At 37.6% G+C, this 21936-nt stretch overlaps 1 protein-coding gene across 4 annotated transcripts; it reads left to right on the forward strand.

Annotated features, from left to right (window-relative positions):
* Positions 1-1959: 1959 nt before the first annotated feature.
* Positions 1960-21659, forward strand: eps8l3a (EPS8 signaling adaptor L3a). Of its 4 annotated transcripts, none has more exons than XM_061220701.1 (20): positions 1960-2052; positions 5457-5544; positions 6453-6523; positions 7046-7107; positions 7627-7785; positions 9928-10077; positions 10411-10469; positions 11423-11514; positions 12101-12207; positions 12535-12655; positions 14525-14598; positions 15350-15424; positions 16277-16422; positions 17072-17258; positions 17749-17780; positions 18794-18890; positions 19468-19581; positions 20174-20259; positions 20866-20998; positions 21107-21659. In XM_061220701.1, the coding sequence occupies exons 2-20, from the start codon at positions 5480-5482 to the stop codon at positions 21137-21139; spliced, it is 1863 nt and encodes a 620-aa protein (XP_061076685.1). In that variant the 5' UTR covers positions 1960-2052; positions 5457-5479; the 3' UTR covers positions 21140-21659. The 4 variants fall into 4 exon arrangements, with proteins under 4 accessions (XP_061076685.1, XP_061076687.1, XP_061076686.1 ...); XM_061220703.1 differs by having other exon boundaries at positions 7051-7107; XM_061220702.1 differs by lacking the exon at positions 1960-2052 and adding an exon at positions 2329-2376.
* Positions 21660-21936: the final 277 nt, after the last annotated feature.

Raw genomic sequence — 21936 nt, forward strand, 5'->3', positions numbered from 1 at the left:
TCAAATGTGAAGTACATTCAATAGCATTTAGGTTCTGAGGTAATGCTGAAGGGCGGCACGGATGGTGCAGTGGGTAGCACTGCCGCCTCACAGCAAGGAGGTCCTGGGTTCGAATCCCCGTCGGCCTCTCTGTGTGGAGTTTGCATGTTCTCCCCGTGTCTGTGTGGGTTTCCTCCGGGTACTCTGGGTGTGTGCCCTGCGATGGACTGGCGACCTGTCCAGGGTGTATTCCTGCCTTTCGCCCAATGTATGCTGGGATAGGCTCCAGCCCCCCTGCGACCCTGTTCAGGATAAGCGGGTTAAGATAATGGATGGATGGATGGATGGTAATGCTGAAGGCTTGTCCTTTGCTTTGTCCCAACAGGAGAAAGAGAGCATGGCCAAGTGTATCACCGACCTGATAAAGCTGGCCCAGGCCAGGGTTGCAGTCTGAGGCCTTCAAATCCTCCCTGCCTAGAGCTGTCATTGCTCCCAGTTATCTTTTATTTACCCTTAAATAAGATATATTTTGTCTGATAGGATACATGTCCATTGAAATAAAAATGTAAATGTTGTACATTTACTGTCCTTGATGTAAATATTGTCAACTGTTTCAGAGGAAAATGTAACAGACTTCTTCTGTCAAAAATCTCTTCATGTTGCTTACAGTAGCTAGCTAGCTAGCATGCAAATGGTTCCCCTGAGACTGCTGACCGATGTAATAACATTACAACTGGTTAGCCTACTAAATACATGTCGATTCAGTCTTTACTTTTTAATTGTCCCGTGAGTTTGCAAACATAGCTTCTCAGGAAAAGAACTAAATAAATTTTACTGCCCCTGACCTCTAGATTTATGCTTGTCTCAAAGGGACAAACTGTTCAAGCTTCTTGAAACAACTTTATTTCATTTTTACAGTAATATGTTGTTTTATTTATTTTAAGTTTTAGCACCTTTATTGACTTGCTCATCTATTTATTCTTTCTGTTGTGAGTGTCTCCTCACGATCACAACTCTCAGGCGCCCCTGGGGCATGCACAGCTCACACTTTAAATACCTCTGCAATAGAGGCTATTAACCAAAGCCACTTGCAGAAATGTGTTTCTCATGACACACAGACAGCCTAAGAGCTGGAGATGGGTACAATTACAATCATGCAAGTGGCACCATCAAGGTGCTTGCATTCAGAACTGTGAGATAGAGGGCGAGGAGGATTGGTTCATTTATTGTTTTTATCCTTTTTTCCCCCATGGTGTACCATGCAAATTCAGGTCACTCACTCACTCTCCCCCTTACTCACTCATTCACTCACTCACCCCCTTACTCACTCAGGGACAGTGTGCTCAAAGTTTGTGATTTGTCAGATGGCCTCTAGAGGGCGTAGGTCTGCACAGGCTCTGTGCCCGTTTGTTAGGAACTTTGAAGTTTGATTTGAAAAGGTTTGTGGTAAACATTTGAGATGAATCTGCCTTTCTGGCTCACTGGAGGTGGCTGTTCTTCCATTGGGGGAGAAGAGCTGAAAGCTCAAATGAACAGTACAGCTCTGATGGGAGGATGTTGGTCAGAGAGCTTCTTCCAAAGTGTTGTAGACCAGTCACTGCAGTCCAGGTTCCAGATAAGATATTACAAGTGGCTGTGCACTGTACAAGTTAGGCGTATTACCTAAATCAAGTTGCCCTTTAAACGATCATAATGTCGACTGCAGCATTCATGCTTGTTTCCTTTAATAGCCACCTGTGTGCAGTAGTTATGGCATAATCGCTAAACAGTAATAAACTTTGTCCTGGGGCTGTTCCTCTGCCTGTGCCAGAGACCTTTGATCAATGGGATAACACCTCAAGCCTTGGCTTAAAGCACAATTTACAGCACGCAAGGAAAGTTTCTTCGGGCTGGAATTCAGTGTCATAGATCATTGAGCTACTGGACTTTAACCCCTGGCTTAAATGAGCAGGAAGTCTTGATATTTGCTCTGCCGTACATGAGAAAATGGATGTCTAGGACATGAATAGGAACACAGGAAAAGCCTTTGTGCTGAAGAACTGAGGAGGGAACTAAGGAGGAGCCCACTGGCAGGTAACTGAATGACGACTGAAGGTTTTGGATTTTAGTCTGTGGTGTCAAAATTTGTAATCATTTGAATAAAATTGGAAGGAAATTACTGGAAGCTACAGAGCAGCTGATGTACTCATGACTTCACGTATGTACTCCAAACCTTATTTTCCTGTTGGATTTAATAGTTGGTTTATTGCCGAATGGGGGAAATGGCATATTACCATATTTTGTCATATTACTTGCCTTCTTATTTAATTTCATTAGATAGTTTTTAAAGACACCTATCTTTTTTTTGTCCTTTAGCTACTGAGCAGTACCACGCCTCTATCTGTTTTACATGTCCAGGTAAACCTCCCTTTTTCTGTGCCATCAGAAAACATCATCCTGGCTTATCTTGGTACTGTATCCTTATGGGAAAAAAAAAAGGAATATAGAATTAGCCTTTCATCAAAATAGACTGCAAACAATTGGGGAAAAAAAGTAACGTAAACCTATGTCCCATGTAAATATGTCATTTGTTTTTTTGTATAATATGCATTATATACTGTAGATGTGTGTAGATTTATTGCCGTTTTTGAAAAAAATATTTTAGTATGGAATGTGTAAATGGTGAACATTTCCAAGATGTGAAACTTTTTATTACTCTGGAATAATCTGCAATCCTGCCTCAGGGCATGTTGTCAGGCTGAGATCAACTGAACTAAAAATAGCCACGTGATTTTTCAAGATTTTACACCTGACAATTATGTTGAAAAAAAAAACCAACATACCAGTTGTTGTCATTTCCTAGCTGTAGATTAGTAGGGACAACCAGGGCACCAACTAACATGGGGCATGTGAAACAAGGGGATTTTGCATAGTTACATTTGCGCAAGAATGATGGGTTTGTTTTCACTTAAGTATTATAGCAACAGGCTGTGTTCCAACAACAATGCTGTGTTCCAACATGCCCCCACCTATTATAAATGCATCAGCTACAAAAACTTTTAATGTAACCTTGTATTTGGATTTATATCCATTTCTTCCGCGATATTCATATGCGGTTGGTAGGCTATAGACAAAATATTGACCATTGCTACAGGACAATTATCAGATGAAAAATGTAAACAGCTGGAAATGTTTCACATTACCCCAGAACTGTTTAAACTTGCCCTGTAGTTGGGGCATGTTGCAACAGTTTCACTTCCACTGCTTTTGACTCAACTGTAATTACCAGGAATGTCCTAGAACAGTATGGATGGTCTATAGTCATAGGAAAGCATCTTCTTTCTGGATGAAAATGTTTTGCTCTAATATGCGCATATATTTTGTAATTAAGCAAAAACCTAAAAGTGTTTGTTTGTTCCTCGGTTTCCCATGCCTTGTGTCTTGAGTACTCTGTGCTTAAAAGTGCAGGATGATAGGCTTTCTCTGCAGCTATATATTGGTATATACAGTAAGTGAATGTTAGATAGAATTACTTCCACCATTTGGGTAGTATAGTATTCTTCACTGGTGTTTTCAAACCTGGAATTGTAAATGGAATTTAATTTGGAATTGAGTACAGCCGAAGATACATGTCGCATTTTGAAGTAAAACGTTATAGGCCGGCATTAAAAAGATGATAGTTGGGTTTGGTAAAAATGTTGGTTTAATCATTATTGGCCATTTTCTGACCTTAAACTGTGATATTCTGTGTTATAGCTAAGTGTATCATGCAATTAAAATTCACTGGTGCATTTGAAGTTAGTTATGTGAAATTCAACTTGATGGTTATCACTTTGATGAAATGTTGCTGTTTTAGCAATTAATTTGAATATTAAAGGGCAACTAATGAGGCAGCTTGTGTGAAATGAAAACATATGAAAAGGGTTTGGTTGAACTCTGTGTTTTGAAAATGTAAATGTAAATGTCCAAATGTACACATGCCCAGGGGTGCATGGCAAAGTGCTTGTGGAGTGCTTTTCTCTTAAAACTGCATTGGCTGTGCTGCAAGTTGACATTGGGGTGGGACAATGTTATAGTCAAGGCTTATTTCTTAAATGTAGACAACATACTCATATTACATATCAAGACATATAAAACCAAAAGAATCATTAACTATGAGTGACTGAATGGGTAAAGGTTTCCAGTAGCCAGGCTTTTGGTCTCACTTCTTCCTGGAATTCACATTGCAATAAATAGTGGATAAGACTAAAAACAATATAATAGGAAATTCCAATGGGGGGTCATAACAGGTAAGTGCTAATAATAATATCTAGACTATTTTGATATCTACGTCCTTTCTGACTCATACCAGATTAATACACAGTACTTTAGAAAAAGGAATCACATAGAACTACATTCCTTATCTAAATCCAGAGGATATTTTCATTGTATTTATAATTAAATAAAAATGACTATTACAACCATTATATGAATAATAATACTTTTACATCTAATAACATTCATATTATGTTTTATTTATAGTATCAGGAAGCAAAGCTAAACATATGCTCCCTGAGTGCTTAATTTCAGAAGGATAATAAAATACTTTTTTCCTTTCCACAAGAATTTCAAATATTTTGAATTTGTCATGTCATATCTCACACACTCCAAATATATATAAACAAATGTATTGACATGCACACATGCCCAAGTCTGCTTGTGACAGTGTAATTGATTCATTCAGGGTAAATATTGATTGAACCGCACATGACTGCATTCCGGTCATACCATGTCTTTGAATTTTTGCCACACTGGATACATTTATCATAAAGGAATAACTGTTACACAAGAAACATGAAATATATCAAGATAACAAATTCTGCAAAGTGAATATACTTGAGAAAAGTAAGTGAAAATAGCTGGTAAAATGCATTTTCCATGTAGTTTCTTGTCCACATGCCTGCATAGCAACTGCCTGAATGGCTTGCAGAAAATAAATACTATTAAACGTTCTTCCCCACACAATGTGTACATACAATATATAAAAGTCCAATGTGATATATCTCATGATTAATTACACATTGAAAAAGATCCATTCCACTGGTGTATCACACAATCATTGCAATAAAATGATGCTCTAGATAGCCTACTTATTGTAATACTAAATTGGGTTAGGGTTTTAGGGTTAAGGATAAATTGGGGTTAGGATTTGGTTTAGAATTTATGATCAGGGTTAGGTCAGGGTTAACGTTTAGTGTTCTAGGATCAGGGTTAGAGCTTAGGGTTTTAGGATCAGGGTTAGAGTTTAGGGTTGTAGGGTCAGGGTTAGAGTTGAGGGCTTTAGGGTCAAGGTTAGGGATAGGGTTTAGTGTTTTATGGCCCGGGTTAAGTTAGGGATGGGGATTATGGTTAGGGTGAGTGGTTAGTGTTAGTGCAGGGTTAGGGGCTAGGGTATATCACAAAACCCATCAATGATGCAATAGGTACTATGATACTGACTGCTCCACTGTGCACTGCAGGTTGCATCCAGTAATATTCCAGGATGTATCAGAGCAATGGGACTCATCACTTTGGTTTAAGTGAGGATGGAGGGTCGGTCCGGTCCAGGTAGGTCTGGTGTCAACACTAAGCTGTTAGTGTGCGTAGGTGACTACTGTAACTGTTCACATTAAAGCCTTGTCTACTGCCACCATTGCAGATGTACTTATTCTAAGTATTTAACATGGTTAACATAATTTTCTGTACAAGGTTTTTGCTCATTTAGTTGATTTGAAATATTATTATGACTCATACAGTAGAGTAGTGCATTTTACTTTTTTCTGACATTGAAAACAAACATGCAAAAATTAACATTAATTTAAAATGATAAATGTGCAGGAGTGGTTAGAAACCCAAAAGGGCTTCAGCTAATGACAATAATAATAATAATAATAATAATAATAATAATAATAATAATAATAATAATAATATTAAGAAGAACAATAATTAAACAACAAACACACACTGGTATTTACAACATTGATTTGATTTCACAGTAAGATCCTAATAACAACAGAAACCAATTAATACTATTAATTCATGGGTCAGTTACTTAATAATATGGCAACATGGGTCAAATTAAATTATTTCAATCAACGTGTTTACTGTAGCCTTATTATAATTCTGAAGCTGTCCACACCAATATTCAAGTTTAAGTGTGATTCTCTTTATCTTGAGTTTTACTTACAAAATATACTTACAACAACTGATGGCTCATCAATCCCATGATGGATCCAACACAGATCTCATTGATATTATATCCATAGTGTATTTGGCATTTACTGGACATAAGTTTTACTTATAATTATTATGGATGACATACTGATTAATTGTTCTCACAGGGGGAATTTTGAGCCTACAATATAAAAACTATTCAGGTGAAGGAATAGTGGCATTTAATGGGGTCATAATGGTAGTCATTCCTATTGTGCTCATGAAGACTGATTGCTGGGGTTGGGTGTGACTGTATATTTCAGTGGCTTCTCAATCAATGAAACATCTTCACAGAGGTCCAGTCTATCGAGGCCCAGTGGCAAAGCCATATACTGTGAGTATGTATTAATGCAGGTCATTCCAAATGAGAAAGCTTTTACAATGAGCACTTACACAAACAATGAGTGTCTGGGTTTTACTTGTGCAGTTATCTGGTAATCAGTAATCCTGTGTTAAAGAACAGGCTCCAGGTCAGAGACAGTGAGCATTGCCCTCAGCCAAGCAAACATTGCATTATGTAGGGTTCTGCTTAAAAATTCTGAGCCTCTCCACATGTTCAGAGATAATATAAAACAATTACATGGTATATATATTGTACCGGATGCAGGGAACAAATGTTGGAGTGGAAATTCCTTTGTTTCATCTTTAACCTTAAGTGTATTTATGGATTCATGTTATGATGATAATAATAATGGACTGCATATTCTCTGGCAGTCAGTACATACCTGTGATTTCCCAGAGGTGAAAGTGCAAATGATGTTAACTGCTCCTACCTCTGTGAATGCAGTTCAGTAATCATTGTCAGTATTGCCCCAGTAATTGTTGTTACTCACATGGGTGTCACCTGTTGGTTCAGTACAGAGAAAGGGATATGCGTCCATAGTGAAGCAGCCTGGGAGTTTCCAGTACAGAGTGGAGGTAAGACCTATTTGCCCATCCCAGCTCAGTATGGTTGTAACTACCGTTGCCTATCTATGCATTCCAGAAAATCCAATCTTTGACCACAAACCCCCTCCCCAGGGCTGTAAAAAGGGAATGTTCTGATAGTACCATTTCTATCCCCTGGTGAAGCGTGGTTGTTATTTTCTGCAAAGAGCAAAACCTTCACCTACATTCCTACTGAATATACTGAGTGTCGTGAATCAGTTGTTCTCATAATTATTTTATTGGCCTATGAAGTACAACAACATGAAGTAGCTTCAATCAGATAAGATTTATTTGGGGAACACTTAACTAAAGCTAAGCATGCTTCCAACACATAGGTCTATCTACTACCCAAGTTGTACCTTTGTATTATAACGTTGCGGTATATGAACAGCCGTAAAAATAAGTAAAAAGTTTAAAATAGTTAAATAGTCGTTAAAACTTCTATGGCCAATCATGATAACTTTTTTTTGAAAATTATTAATAATAGTCTACAAATGTTGCTGCCCCAAGCACCTGTTCACCTGCGAGGTAGACGGCAGGGATGTTCGTGACGTGGAGGACTGCATAGCACAGCTGAAGGTTCTGGATGCCAGGGGCAGGGTGTGGGGACAGGACATGGTGCTGGAAGTGCAGGCTGGCAGTCTGCAGCTCATTGACATTGAGACTAAGGTAAGCGCAGTCGACAAGATGGAGGTTTACTGTGAAACTGGTTCACATCTTTTATGTACTTTCTTGTACTAAGGACAGTGGTATGTTGAAAAAAAAAAAAAGGTATTGCCGTGGTTGATCTAATAATAATTGTAATAAATAAGAACATTTTAAATAAAGGTGATTTCTGATCTGTCTTAACACAATAAAATACACATTTATAAAAAACATTTTTTTACTTTTCAAAAAGAAATAGCATTTTCATCAATAATTTTACCTTGGTTCTAAAATAAAAGTGATTACTGATCCATCTGAATGAAAATACATGCCTTTAGAATTTTTCTTTTTTTACTTTTCAGACATAAGGCTATAGCTGACATATACCTTTTCTGATTTCCAGTTAAAAAGATTTTTTTCAAAAAGAAGAGGATAAAAAAACATTTGTTTTAATTTATTTTGGAGTGGTTTTCATCATTTATTTTTCCCTGGTTCTAAAATAAAAAACTTATGCTACCTTTATAATGTTTAATTTATTCACATTTTGGATGTCAAATTTCATAATTTTTTATAATTTTAGAATTCTTTATAATTTCATAATTTATCTCTTTCATAATGAATGAGATCAAAAATATTTTACTTAATTTAGTTTATTTCACTATGGTATATAGATTTTCTTTCTTCTCACTTTTCACATGTAAGTCTATTGTCTTATTTTTCTGGAAATGTAAGTCCATATTTCATAATAAATGACAACAATTTAAAAAAAATATTTTTAGTGAAATGGATATTTTTATTAATCTATTTCACAGTGGTTCTTAAATAAAGGTGAATTCTGATTATTAAAATTAAAACATAAATTTAGAACTGTTGGATTTTCTTGTTGATTTTTCACATGTAAGACTATAGTCTTGTTTTTCTGAAAATAGATAGGAGCAGATATTTCATAATGAATTTCATGAAACACATTTTCAAAAAAAATTGTTTTGGAGGTCCTTGGTTCGAATCCCCATCAGCCGGGCCTCTGTGTGGAGTTTGCATGTTCTCCCTGTGTACATGTGGGTTTCCTCCAGGTACTTCGGTTTCCCCTCACAGTCCAAAGACATGCAGGTTAGGCTGATTGGAGAGTCTAAATTGCCCGTAGGTATGAGTGTGTGAGTGAATGGTGTGTGTGCCCTGCGATGGACTGGCGACCTGTCCAGGGTGTATTCCTGCCCTTCGCCCCATGTATGCTGGGATAGGCTCCAGCTCCCCTGTGACCCTGTTCAGGATAAGCGGGTAAAGATAATGGATGGATGGATCGATTAATTAAATATTTAGCTAAACGTATTAAGTAATAGGCTAAATGTGTGAAATATTTAGCTAAATCAATTTTAGATTATGTATGAAATATTTCGATCAATATATACCTAAATATATAAAATGTTTCATACATTTACCTAAAAATGTGTGTAGTTTCACACATTTAAAAATGAATAGGCGTTACAAATATATTTTTGAAACACAAAATTCAGCTAAATGGATGAAACATTTAGCTCAATGTTTTATAAATGTAATTAAATATTTAGCTATATGTTTCATACATTTATTAAAATATTTAACTAAATGTTTTATGCATTTATCAAAATAATTATACATTTAGCTAAATATATCAAATATACCTCTAAACAAATAAACATTTATGTTGTATGTATAATTTTGGGATAGCACATTTGACAGTTACAACTGTTATTTCAAAGATAGATGTAGAAAATATAGGAAAATATTTATGAAAGCTATGAAATCTATGAAACATTTAGCTAAATGTATGAAAAATTTGGTTACATTTTTAGTCAAATGTATAAAACAAAACATTTACCTAAATATTGAAATAAATGGATAAAACCTTTAGTGAAATATTTCACTAAATATTTATCTAACTGTATAAAATGTTTCATACATTTAACTATTTGTGTAATTTCAAGCATTTATAAATAAATGGGCTTATGTTTCATGCAATTAGCTAAATGTTTTATACATTTATATAAATATCCCACATATGTGCAGTATCTGTGGCCCAGTGGAGTATCACAGTACAGTCTTTTCATTCTCTCCATTCTCCTTACTGCTTTCACTCTGTCCCCTTTTCTCCTCCATGCTTTGTGCTTCCCTGGCTCCTGGGTTCAGGAGGACCTTGAGTCCCTGCCTCTGGCCAGCATCACTGAGACCATGGCCCTGTTGGACACATGCATCTATAACTCCATGCTGGCGATCACAGTGCGGGAGCGTCTCAAAGGGACAACCAGCATCTTCTTATTCCAGTGTGAGGAAGTGAGGGTGAGGCGGCTTTCATTACCTGCACCAGAGGTGGAGAATCCTAGCCAGTTTTCTATTTTATCAGCCAGGAGGTAGAATGAATTAGTGAAATCAGCTGGCTGAATTCAAGGGTGGATGAAAGGATTTTTATTTTCTGACCCCTGAATTTCCTACCACTGACTAACCAACACACACTACTGACAAACCAGATTTTATGGCAGGTTTGGTTATATGTGAGAATCATATTCCAACATTACATCTCAAACAATATAAATGGGGAAGATTAAGGAAGTATTTTTGGAATTTATTTGCAAGCAAATTTTTATCTTATTGTTTTGGCTTTCTGTGTTGCAGGCAGAACTCATCAAAACTGATCTGGACAGAACTATTCGACTGGGAATGATGGACATGGGGTATAGTCAAACCTATACTATAAGAGTTTGTAGTACACAAAATATATTGGGATAAAATGGGATTAAGTGAGGAATTAAGATTCATCTTGAATAGCCAAAACTATGTACTATAGGTATATATATTATATATATAATAAAATCAATAAAGCTGACCTTTAGCGGGGGGAAAAAATGAAAATGCACAAAAAAAGAACATTAGCTGCTGTTTACTTTATGGTTTACCCCATCTTAGTATCATCAGATACAGGTCATGAGTTTACTTGTTGATTATGTCATGACTGCTGATGAGTGATGAAATTCTGAAAAGATATATTTTTAATTAGCCTACAGTCTGAAACCACTACATGCCAATTTAGTTTAGAACAGAGTTGTGTCAAAAAAAAAAAAAAAAAAACCAAAAAAAAAAACCAGTGAAGCAACACCCAGAGTGTTATGCAGGAGGGGCCAACACAGACATAGAGAGCGATACTTCAGAGATAACATTACAATACATTACATTATTGGCATTTGGCAGACACTCTTATCCAGAGCAACATACAGTTGATTAGACAAAGCAGGAGACAATCCTCCCCTGGAGCAATGCAGGGTTAAGGGCCTTGCTCAAGGGCTCAACGGCTGTGCGGATCTTATTGTGGCTACACCAGGATTAGAACCACTGACCTTGCGTGTCCCAGTCATTTACCTTGACCACTATGCTACAGGCCGCCCCGCATAAACAGGTACTGCAGTCAGCTGGGGTGGAGGCTGGTTAGTCGCAGATACAGGCCTGCTCTCTCAGTTAATCATTAAACTGTCTGAACTGTTTGAACATTTCAGATGTTGTGAATGGGACTGATCTATGGATGAGAATCATACCCTTCCTCTATTATCTAACCTGCTTCATGGTCACCTTCTGTATAGTACTCTGAGCTGGCCACATTACATGTCTGAATGTCTTTCATCATCTCCATTAGGAACCATGTGGAAAATTCATTTGGCCAACAAGATTCAGGAGGTTTATACAGCACTGAGCCACTGACATATAGATGGAATGATCCAGATTATGGTGAGCTAATGACATTGATTTCTGCTGTAAATTTCCCAGTGTCTGGCAGGCAAGGTAAAAAAAGTGGGTTACATATCACATCAGTAAGGTGGTAGTTACAGTATTTGTTTATTGTATTGCGTAAGGAGCTATGCTACTGTATATTTATGGAAGCATGTTCCATTTCATGCTTCCATGTTCCAGTGCTTAGAAAATGTTTTCAATATGATTATGGCAAATTTAATTGAACTTGAATATTTTTTTTAATTAACAAAATTGGAACATAACAGTACTTATGAATAGCATAATTTTGTATTGATACACACAGTAAGCTGACTGCAAATACAGAGTTCCACCTACTTCACCAAGCTTTTTGAACATTTTACAGCACATTTGCATTTTTTTAAAAGCGTTGCATTTTTCTTTGAACCAGCTATTTAGTGTTAAAGTGGGTTAAAGTGGGTTGGCTTGCAGCTGTTCACTCCATTCAAATGAAATATGCATGCTGGAATGCTGGGTACATTCATAGATCCAGTAAGAATACACAAATATAAATACATTTAGGAATTATTGGCTAAAATCTTTTGAACTTGTGTCTGCATCCCAGAGGAGGGCAGCCTTCCGCCCTCCAGGGAAGAGCCAGAACGAGAGTTAGCCCCGGAACCCCAGGAGGAGGCCCCCCCACAGGTGTACACAGAGACTGAGAGAAATGTGGTCAGTAGCCCTGTCAATCACTACCCAATCTCATCACGGCCCTATATCATCACATACCTATTGACCTGCACACTAAGCCATTGTCCTAAGCATAACATATGCATACATATGCATTTCTTCTATGTGTAAAACACTCATTTCACACCACCACCACCAAAACAACGTTCATTGGATAAAAAAAAGATTTACCGTATACAAATGTTATGCAAAATCAGAAAACCTTGGAATGAGGTGGAAATAGTTAGATTTAAGCAGTACTGTAAGTCATAGTGTAACTGGGAGGGGAGGTGGATGATTGACAGGCTTTCTCTGTGTGTGCTACTGCAGGATATTCTGAACCACATTCTGAATGATGTGGAGATGTTCATGGGCAGGGTACGAGCACTGCTGGCCAAGGAGGACAAGAAAAAGAAGAAATTATTGAACATTAAGAAGAGCAAGAAGAAAGGTGGAAAACATTTTCTGAAAACAAATGTTGTATTTTTATACTTGCCCATTTTCAGTATTGTAATCCAGTCCTCTCAATGTTGTAATAGGCAAGTTGCCCAAAGCCATGGGCAAACTGACAGACTTTCACCAGACTTTATCATTTATATTTAAAATATAACATCTATGTATGTATTATGCATGTCAAAAGTTGAAAAGTCGAAAAGGCTTTCTTAGATTAAAATAAATATTTTAAAACTCTAAATGAAATATAGAGTTATTAGATATTATATATATGAAAATATTTTAATTAAAATTTAAATTATAATTTCAAAAAGATTACAAATTCCAAAACGCACTAAATAATACATACAAATAATTAACCGTAACCATAACCATAAAACTGCAAAAAATTTAGTATGAATTCAGAAATAAAAAAGAGAAAAATTATATATTTTCTTTATTTAAAAAGCAATATTTAAAAATAACTTTATTTAGTTCAAAAATTACATTTGCAAGTTTGCAACCAACTACAAAGTGCAATTGATTTGCACCATATTACAGTGCAAATTGGGATACACACAAGACAAACAAGCTAACTGTAACACCAAAACATTATTTCCAATCATAACCCTCAAAGCTAACCCTGAAGTTCCCATGATAGGTGTAAAATAAGAACATGGCCATCCTGTAGCTTTGTAAAATGGTTGAGAGGGTGTATGAATCAACATCCTGACTAACTGGCCAGAAATTAACATCATAAAAGTACAGGAACAGTGGCTCACATTTAAAATCTCACAGTTGCTGCAAAATATCCACTCCACAATAAATATCCACAATAAAAACTCCATGGTTAGCATTACATTTCCAGAAATACATTTAGATACATTGGAAATATTTGGATTGTTGAAACAATTAAAAATGTTTAGTACAAATGAGAAAACAACGAAGTAATACCCACAAATGAGAATTTAAACTGTAGATTACCACATGCTGCCTGGTTGTCAGACCGTGTGTCTCTTAAGCAAGCTGCCAGGTATCTGGAAAACTATTTATTGTGCCTAAAAAAAGTGTCACACATTGAAAAGTACGCTGTACACTTTACCATCACAACTTTCAGTCATGTCACAGCGAGTGCCATCAGTTTTACAGTAAAACCTAAACAGTGACACATATAAAGTTACTCTCTAAAACCAGAAAATAAATAAAGCAGCAATAAAATGTAACATTCTTGCAGGATTTCCATGTCCTGAACAGCCCCACCATATATAGGCCACGTTTGATTGCAAACACACCACAGGCAAACATCCCCAGCAATTCTGGGTCTATGTGTGAACATGCCTTTAAAGCATAGCCAATGTGAATAAGATATTGACCTCAACTACTGCAAAAATCTATGATGGCCTTAAAGTGCTATCCATGTTCCTAAAAACAGTTTAAGTATAAATCCTTATTTCTGAGAAGAAATCTGCATTTCAAATTAGTCTATGAGTGGCTTAGTATGTATCGCTGAGGATATGTGGTGCCGAGTCTGAAAAAGTCACATTAACTGCTGAATACACGATGACAAGCCTGAAGGCCTCAGTTTTAAATGTTTACCCCAACTGAAGCATACGTCAACGTACTTAGTTTTCATACAGAAGACCTACATTACTGGTAGTCTATCAGTTCTTCCAGAAACAAATATATTTATTTTTGGAGCTGGTCATTTGCAATGCACAAGTAGCAATGGTTTCTTGTTGTTATGATGAACATGGACCAATGTACTATGCCCTGATTGTCCTGGTTGCAGATGCATTTCAGGAGGTTTAGATTTGTGAAAACCATCATTTTCACTGCGGTACCTCTGCCTCTTTCATTTCTGTTCCTCTTCGGTCTCCTTCATCTCAAGCCTCTGAGGATATGCCTGCCTCGGAGGAATTTGCAACCTGTCTACAGAAACTCAAGTTTGGGTTCAACCTGCTGGTAAGTGTTTTCTTTCTTCCACAGTTTTAATCCATAAATGTGCAATGTACTTCCAAGGCATCCAGAAAGCATTTTCTGTGCTTCTTATTCTCGCAGTATTTGACCAATGACAGTGCTCTATTTCACTGATTTATTTAAAGCAAATTACAGCAGCAGGAGTAGGATGGAGTTTGAGTATCTGAAAAACAGTATTCTACCTGTACTGCAGGGTTACAGCAACAATGCAAACAGAAAAACCAGCAAAATACCAACCGTGTAATACGAACATGCACATTATTCCTGTATTTTACCGCATATCCATTAAGAACCAATAGCCGAACTGTAAGAATTTCCAATATGAATAATGAAGATCATGTATAGTTCTAATACTCTGATATACTCTGGACTCAAAGCCCACTGAGATGGACCAATGTGCATACACATCAGAAAAGACAAATAAAGACAGATAATTTGAAACAAAATATTCTATAAAAAGAAATAACTAATGTATTGTTTGTTTCCCTCCCCCTAAAGCCACCATCACACAAAATGAGTCAATACATAATTCACAACACACTATACATATTTCACAACACACATTTGTATTTCACTAACAAAATTATGTTACCGTTTTCCAACATGACATCAGTGATGACTGCATCAAAGGCCATGAAAAGATGAACATGGTCACAGAATCAACCTCTACCACAGGATGACCTCTTGCCACAAGATGAGTTTGTGAAAATAAACATTTTCCTCTCTGCACTGATAGGGCATGCTGAACGGTGAGATCAGCAATCCCAGCGCTCCTGAATTCACCCATTGCTTCTTCTCCATCCTGGACTTTGTAAGTTCTATTTTAATCCAGTCCTTTAACTTACTTTTTTATTTGGTGTACTGTATGTACTTTACTGAAACTGCTTTAAAACAACTCAGACCCAGACTTTATCTTCAGATCCATCATGAGGCAAGTGCTTCTCACATTCAGTCTGCTGTGTCAAACAAATCAAGAATATGTGCCACTAATTTATTGTGGCAGAACAATCAATGCTAACCAATTTACAGTTCTAATGGATTTTGTGACCCTGTCAACCAGCAGATTATTATCACTTGGAGTGACAGTACTGTAAAACTATCCAATAAATTACCACTACCCCTAATATAAATACTGATGTTATTGAGTCCATTGAGAACTCCTATATTGAGCTCTGTGGTGGGTAATGGAGATCTACAGGTATCTTCATTCCAGAATCATAATGACTTTCTGAATTACTAATTTGTAGCCACTGATTGGACTGGAACTTCAATAACATTGTACCAGGCACCAATCAGTGGCTAGACGACAGGATGCTCAGTACTAACTGTAAAAATAAAAAAACTATCGTAATCTCAACAAGCACTTTAGTCTTAAATGTATTTAGAAGTAAAATCTAATTTTAAAACAAAAATACTGCTGGTGTGATGAGACAGTTTGACTCATTTGCCAATGAGACAAGAACATTTCACTTGTAAAGTGCTCAGTAACTTAAAACAAGCTATTTTCTATTCAAGAGAATAAAATCATATATATTTTTTCATCTCATTGCAAGACTTTTTTGCAGTGCTGTGATTCCTTGGCAACAGAACTGGACATGACTACTCAAAGGTCTCTCCGTCCTCTCTCCTCTCTCCTCTCCCCACCTCCTTCTCTTTCTCCCAGCTGGTGCCTCAGTGTCCCCCGGACCTGCCCTCCACCATCGTCTCCCCTCTGCTGACAGATCAGACCATCAAGCTCCTCAGCGAGGAGGCCACCCCAGAAGAGGACCAGCTCTGGCAGTCCCTGGGCGAAGCCTGGAATATTCCCAGGTGGGGTGTGCCCCCAAATGTCTTCTTTCTGCCTGGATCTGGCACTGCTGAGAACTGAGTCTGTATCTGCTAATGGCATGACCTATAGGCACATAGCTACAGCTTTATCCATATCTACAGCTTTGACCAATGGAAGAATAGCCATTATACATACCTCTATATAATGGATATAGCAAAGAGCTAGAGAATGAGAGCAGTGTATAGTATATCACAGATCGGCACCCCCCCCGGCCGCACATCTAACCTGATCTCTTAAGTCATTATCTTAAGTCATAATTTGTATGGCGGCTTAACCACCTGTTGCATTGGCAGTATAAAAGAAACAAAAAAAATTAACAAAAACAACTAACCACATTTAATTTGGTTCCAAGGAGAATGTAAGGTTGCAACAAGCATTTCTGGCGTTAAGCCTTTCCCTAAATGCTAGTATAGCAGCCAAACCAAGCTGTTTAAAGGCAATTGAAATGTCACATTTAAAGAGCATTACGTTCATTTAAATTTAACCTGCAATATGTCAGCCGGGTCCTGTTCCCTATCGAGCCATACTATGTCCAGGCAGGGACAATAAGTGCTTATATATATGTATTGAAAGTTACAAAGTTGATTTTGGGGGAAATAACTCAACCAATGTCTCTGGTGCATGTCTCAGTTCAAAATGGCCAGACGATGATGAAGAAGACGAAATCCCTCCCTACTTCCCAGAGTTTGACGATGGTTGGGAGCCCCCCACAGTGGTCGAAGCTCCCCCAAAAATGAGCCCGGCAAATAAGATAAGAGACAATAATAGACCACCGCCACCCCCTGAAAGAGAACCACAGAGAACCCAGCGCCCACAGGTGAGACCTCAAGAAAACATGCCATCGATACAAGGTTCAGAATACTGGAACAACAACAAAAAAAGTATGTTTTCATCTTGTAATGAGACTTCAAATTTAATTTTTTCTACTTAAGCTGAAAATATTGTGAATACTGTGAATTCTGTCTTTTACCCATGTGGGGTCTGCCACAAGCTTGTTTTAAGTAATAGAAATTGATAGGAATAGAAATACAATTTTAACTCAAAATATAAGACTGAAATACTTGTTAAGGTTGAATATAGATTTTTTTTTTTTTTTGCGGTGATTACAATTTTAGGGTTAAGGCAAAAAGCAATGCTTTGAAGTAATGCAAATAATATGCAACAAAATTGTTGAATGAAATAACGAAATGGAAATAACCGAAGCACTAAATATTAAATGACTTACATTTCATAAATATAAACAGAATTATCAATCTCAGTGCTTGCATAGCAAAAATGGCACCCTGTTTTTTTCTTTTCTCCTGAAGACTCCTGTTCTATGGAAACCGCCAAAAATACGGTATGCTACAGTAATAAACCTTACCTGCCAACTGTTAAATAATTTTTAATTGCATGCATGTATCAAATCCGTCAAGGTGAATGGGAAATTTGGCATATGGGCCTCAATGGAAAGTCTACAGCAGAGGTAGGCAGCACTGGTCTTGGAGTTCCAGATTTGCTCCTTGCTTTTGCTCCACACAAACCCAGAACTACATTAGCCACAAAATACTATGTTTTAAGTGAAATGTTTGCTGAAAGCCTCAAAAGACAGGAAATTGAATGAATCCATTAAGGTATCAGCACAGCCCCTGCTTTACTGTATCCGATTATTTACTGTGCTCCGTTTTCATAAACTGAGTGCTTGCTTGCCATTTCAGACAGTCCTACGACACTGCTACTGTCAGTGTGCTAAATGTTATCTATTGTCTGCCTGCGATACAATTTCTGAACATAAAGGTCTCTCGTGATTCTCATGTCCATTTAATAATAGAGCAGTCATTTAGCATAATTAGTGTTAGCATGTGTCTCCCCATGTTAGGTCTATGAACAATTAATGAAATTTAGAATTTTAAACATGGCATTGAGATTGGTTTTGAAATGGATGAGATACTGAGGTTCAAAATGTGCTATTTTGGACCACAATTCAAAATACTATTTGCTAAATTTGCAACCTCGCTCACTATGATAACAATTGTCATGGTTAATGAACAAAGTTGATAGTGTGTTGGAGGTATTCAGCTTTTCAACAGATCAGGCTCAGTCTCTTAATGATCCATCAAACTCATGAAGTCAAGCTCAGATGGAACAAAAACCAGGGTTGCCTACCCATTATCAACAGCATGGATCATCAAATCCACCAAATCTTGTTAATTAACGGAACAATTTACAATACTGACTGTCTTCATGTGTGAACCAGCTGTTCTTGGCCCTCAAGGTCCGTGATTTGATTATCCCTGGTGTACATAGTACGCAGTAATTTATGGATGCGTCTCGTTGATGGAAGCTCAGTGAGATATGGGTGTGTGCTTGCAGTGCGGATGAATCACCGGCCCTCCACATGCGCGTGATGTACGACTTCACGGCCAGGAACAGGAGGGAGCTGAGCATCATGAAGGATGACGTGGTACAGGTGAGCAAGGAGTCCTAAAATCTACAGCATTTATTTGTATTTTATTTATTTGCCTCTTTCATGGAAACTCACTCAAATATCTAAATATCAGGATCTGGGGGGTGTTTGCAATTGCTACAAAAAAACATTGGGCTTTAATTGTGTGGCCCAGAGATAGCCGTGGCCTAAAATAACTGCATAGACTGTTTATGCCTGCAGCCGGTTCTAAGCTGTGTAAACCACCGACAGGGTTACTGATGTTGTGTTAAGCCAACCGTATAAAAGCAAGACTTCAATAATACAAGACACAGGTGCTGCAGCTGCAGTTTTCATCGTTACCCATTGATTGAAACAAAATTAAGGATCTACAGGGCAGTGGTACCCCACGTGCACCCCTCAGATGATGCTATTCTGGTGCGACCTTTGACCTTTGTCAACAGTCCTGTCCAATAACAGGAGAATCTGAGTGGCAGCTCTGCAGAATTCATTACTAATGTAAAGAGCACAGCTGGTGGCAATTATGGGAGCCTGTTCAAGCCTTTCAGTGTGGAAATGTGTGTGGGATCAGGCTTAAGCAGCATTGTTTGTGTGCACACAGGTCCTGGATCAGTCAAAGCAGTGGTGGAAAGTGCGTAACTCTGAGGGGGTGGAAGGCCACGTGCCCCATAACGTGCTGGTGTCTGTGGGGGAGGAGGTGGAGGACGAGCCCAAGGTGAGAACAGGGAGAAACTAACCATCATTTATACGCACTGCAAATAACAAGTATTTCATTTTATTTATATTGAAACTAAAAATGTATTTTACTTTCTTGCTAAATAAGACAAAAATTAGGTAAGGCAGTTTGACCAGTTTCAAGATTTGCCAATGGAATAAGAAAGTTTCACTTGTGAAGCAAACATTAATTTAACTTAAAACAACCTAATATTTTCTTCTTGAGAAAATAAATAAGAGCTTAAGTCTTATTACAAGACTAAAGTGAATGTTCTGACAGTCACTGCACATGTTGATGACTTGAGTTCCAGTAGATGATCTTGCATCACAACAAAATCATGGATAGGCTAATTTCTTCATTTCCAGCTGATGGAAGCCAGCTATAACTAATCATAAAAATAATCTCTATTTAATTATCATTAATCACTTGATAAGTTAAGCAGTTATAGTTGTCCGCTTAGTATCTCCTCAACCATGGGGTGTGGATACACTTACCAGAGGTTTTCAGCATGCTTTTCTTCCAAAGCTGTGTTATTGTTTAATTTGTCTGGCTCTGTATATTTGGGGTATCTGACATCTTGACCTCCTGTTAGGACATGAACTTGCCTCCATCCTTGAACAAGAGATCCAAACCAGAGGAGGTGAAGGCTTGGTTGGAATACAAAGAGTTTTCAAAAATGTAAGACGCAGGGAAACATCTTCAATACTGCTGAAGCTACTAAGATAAAGAAATTCAATTTTAAAAAAATGTCATTGTAGTATGAAATATGCATGTGCAATCTAAGATAAGCATGGAATTTCCTTTTATAATTCAGTTGCTTTATTGACTGTACAATAATATGTAGCTTTCTGTGTGTGGTCCAGTCACCTATAACCCAGTGCATTGCTAACCTGTGTTTGTGTGTGTTTGTGCGTGCACATGTACGTTTTCTTATGTGTGTGTATGTGATGCATGTGTATGTGTGCATATGGGTGTGGGCATCTGTGTGCTTGTGTATATGTGTATGTGTGTGTGTGTGCGTGTGTCTGTATTTGTATGTATGTGTATGGGTGTGGGCATCTGTGTGCTTGTGTATATGTGTATATGTGGTATGTGTGTGTGTGTATATGTGTATATATGTGGTATGTGTGTGTGTGTGTGTGTGTATATGTCTGTATTTGTATGTATGTGTATGGGTGTGGGCATCGGTGTGCTTGTGTATATGTGTATATGTGGTGTGTGTGTGTGTGTGTGTGTGTGTGTGTGTGTGTGTGTGTGTGTGTGTGTGTGCATGCGTGCGTGCAGTACCGTGCGCTGTCTGGGCGTGCTCAATGGTTCCCTGCTCCTCGGCATGTCTCGGGAGGAGCTGAAGCAGATGTGTCCGGAGGAAGGGGGGAGGGTCTTCTTCCAGTTACAGAACGTGAAGAACTCCCTGGCGGTGAGTCTCAGATAATGGATGCTGACTGTAAGGGCACAGGTTGACCATGCATGCACAGCGCTAATGGCATCCACGGTTCCTTACCCTTCTCCTCTCTGTCCTCTACAGCTGGCCAATCAGAGCGGAAAAATCCGGTACTAACACCAGGCATGGAAGAGACAAAGGAAGTACAGCAGGACAAGGGAACAGATGCTAATGCATCAGAACAACATGCAAACAAAGGAAGAGGATACATTCTGTTCCAGCCTTTATAATGTATTACTCAATATATGACAGGTGTAGATTTCTGCACAGAATGCCAATATGCTACATTGCACCAACTGACAGAACACTGCTGCTTAGACTTAGGAGGACTATTTTGAGTGTTTTCCTGTTATAGAATTAGCAGTGGCACTGTTATCATGAACTACACATTTATAAATACAGTCTATTAAGATCATGTCAAGATAAATACATATGAAAGATCATATCAATTATACAATGATATGTTTATGTAAGCTATGTAAGTTCTTGCAAACATGGTCAGGAACACTGATGCTCTGATGCTCTAGAGACATTTTTCTCATGATTCAGTTGATAATTCAGTTGTAAATTATTTCTACCTTGTTTTACCGCCTCTTGTGTGAAAACTGCATTTACACGTTTGATTAGTTTGTGTGCTTTCTGCAAATAATAAACCTGTTAAAGCAACTCCCCACTGATAGCTTACTGTTGGGTGAGGGAAAGTGTCTAGACTCTGTCTAGACTCCAACTTAGGTCTACCTCAACATAAATTATACAATCGCCCACTAACCAATGAAAAATAATAATTAAAAAAAAGAAATATATATATATATATATATTAGTTATATTGAAATTTTGATAACTGGTGAAGAACATTACAGTATAAAATGACTAAAAGCAGTATGTTAACCAATCAAACAGAATTCTTATATAAA

Source organism: Conger conger, chromosome 14 (assembly GCF_963514075.1).
Source record: "Conger conger chromosome 14, fConCon1.1, whole genome shotgun sequence".
Taxonomy (NCBI): Eukaryota; Metazoa; Chordata; class Actinopteri; order Anguilliformes; family Congridae; genus Conger; species Conger conger.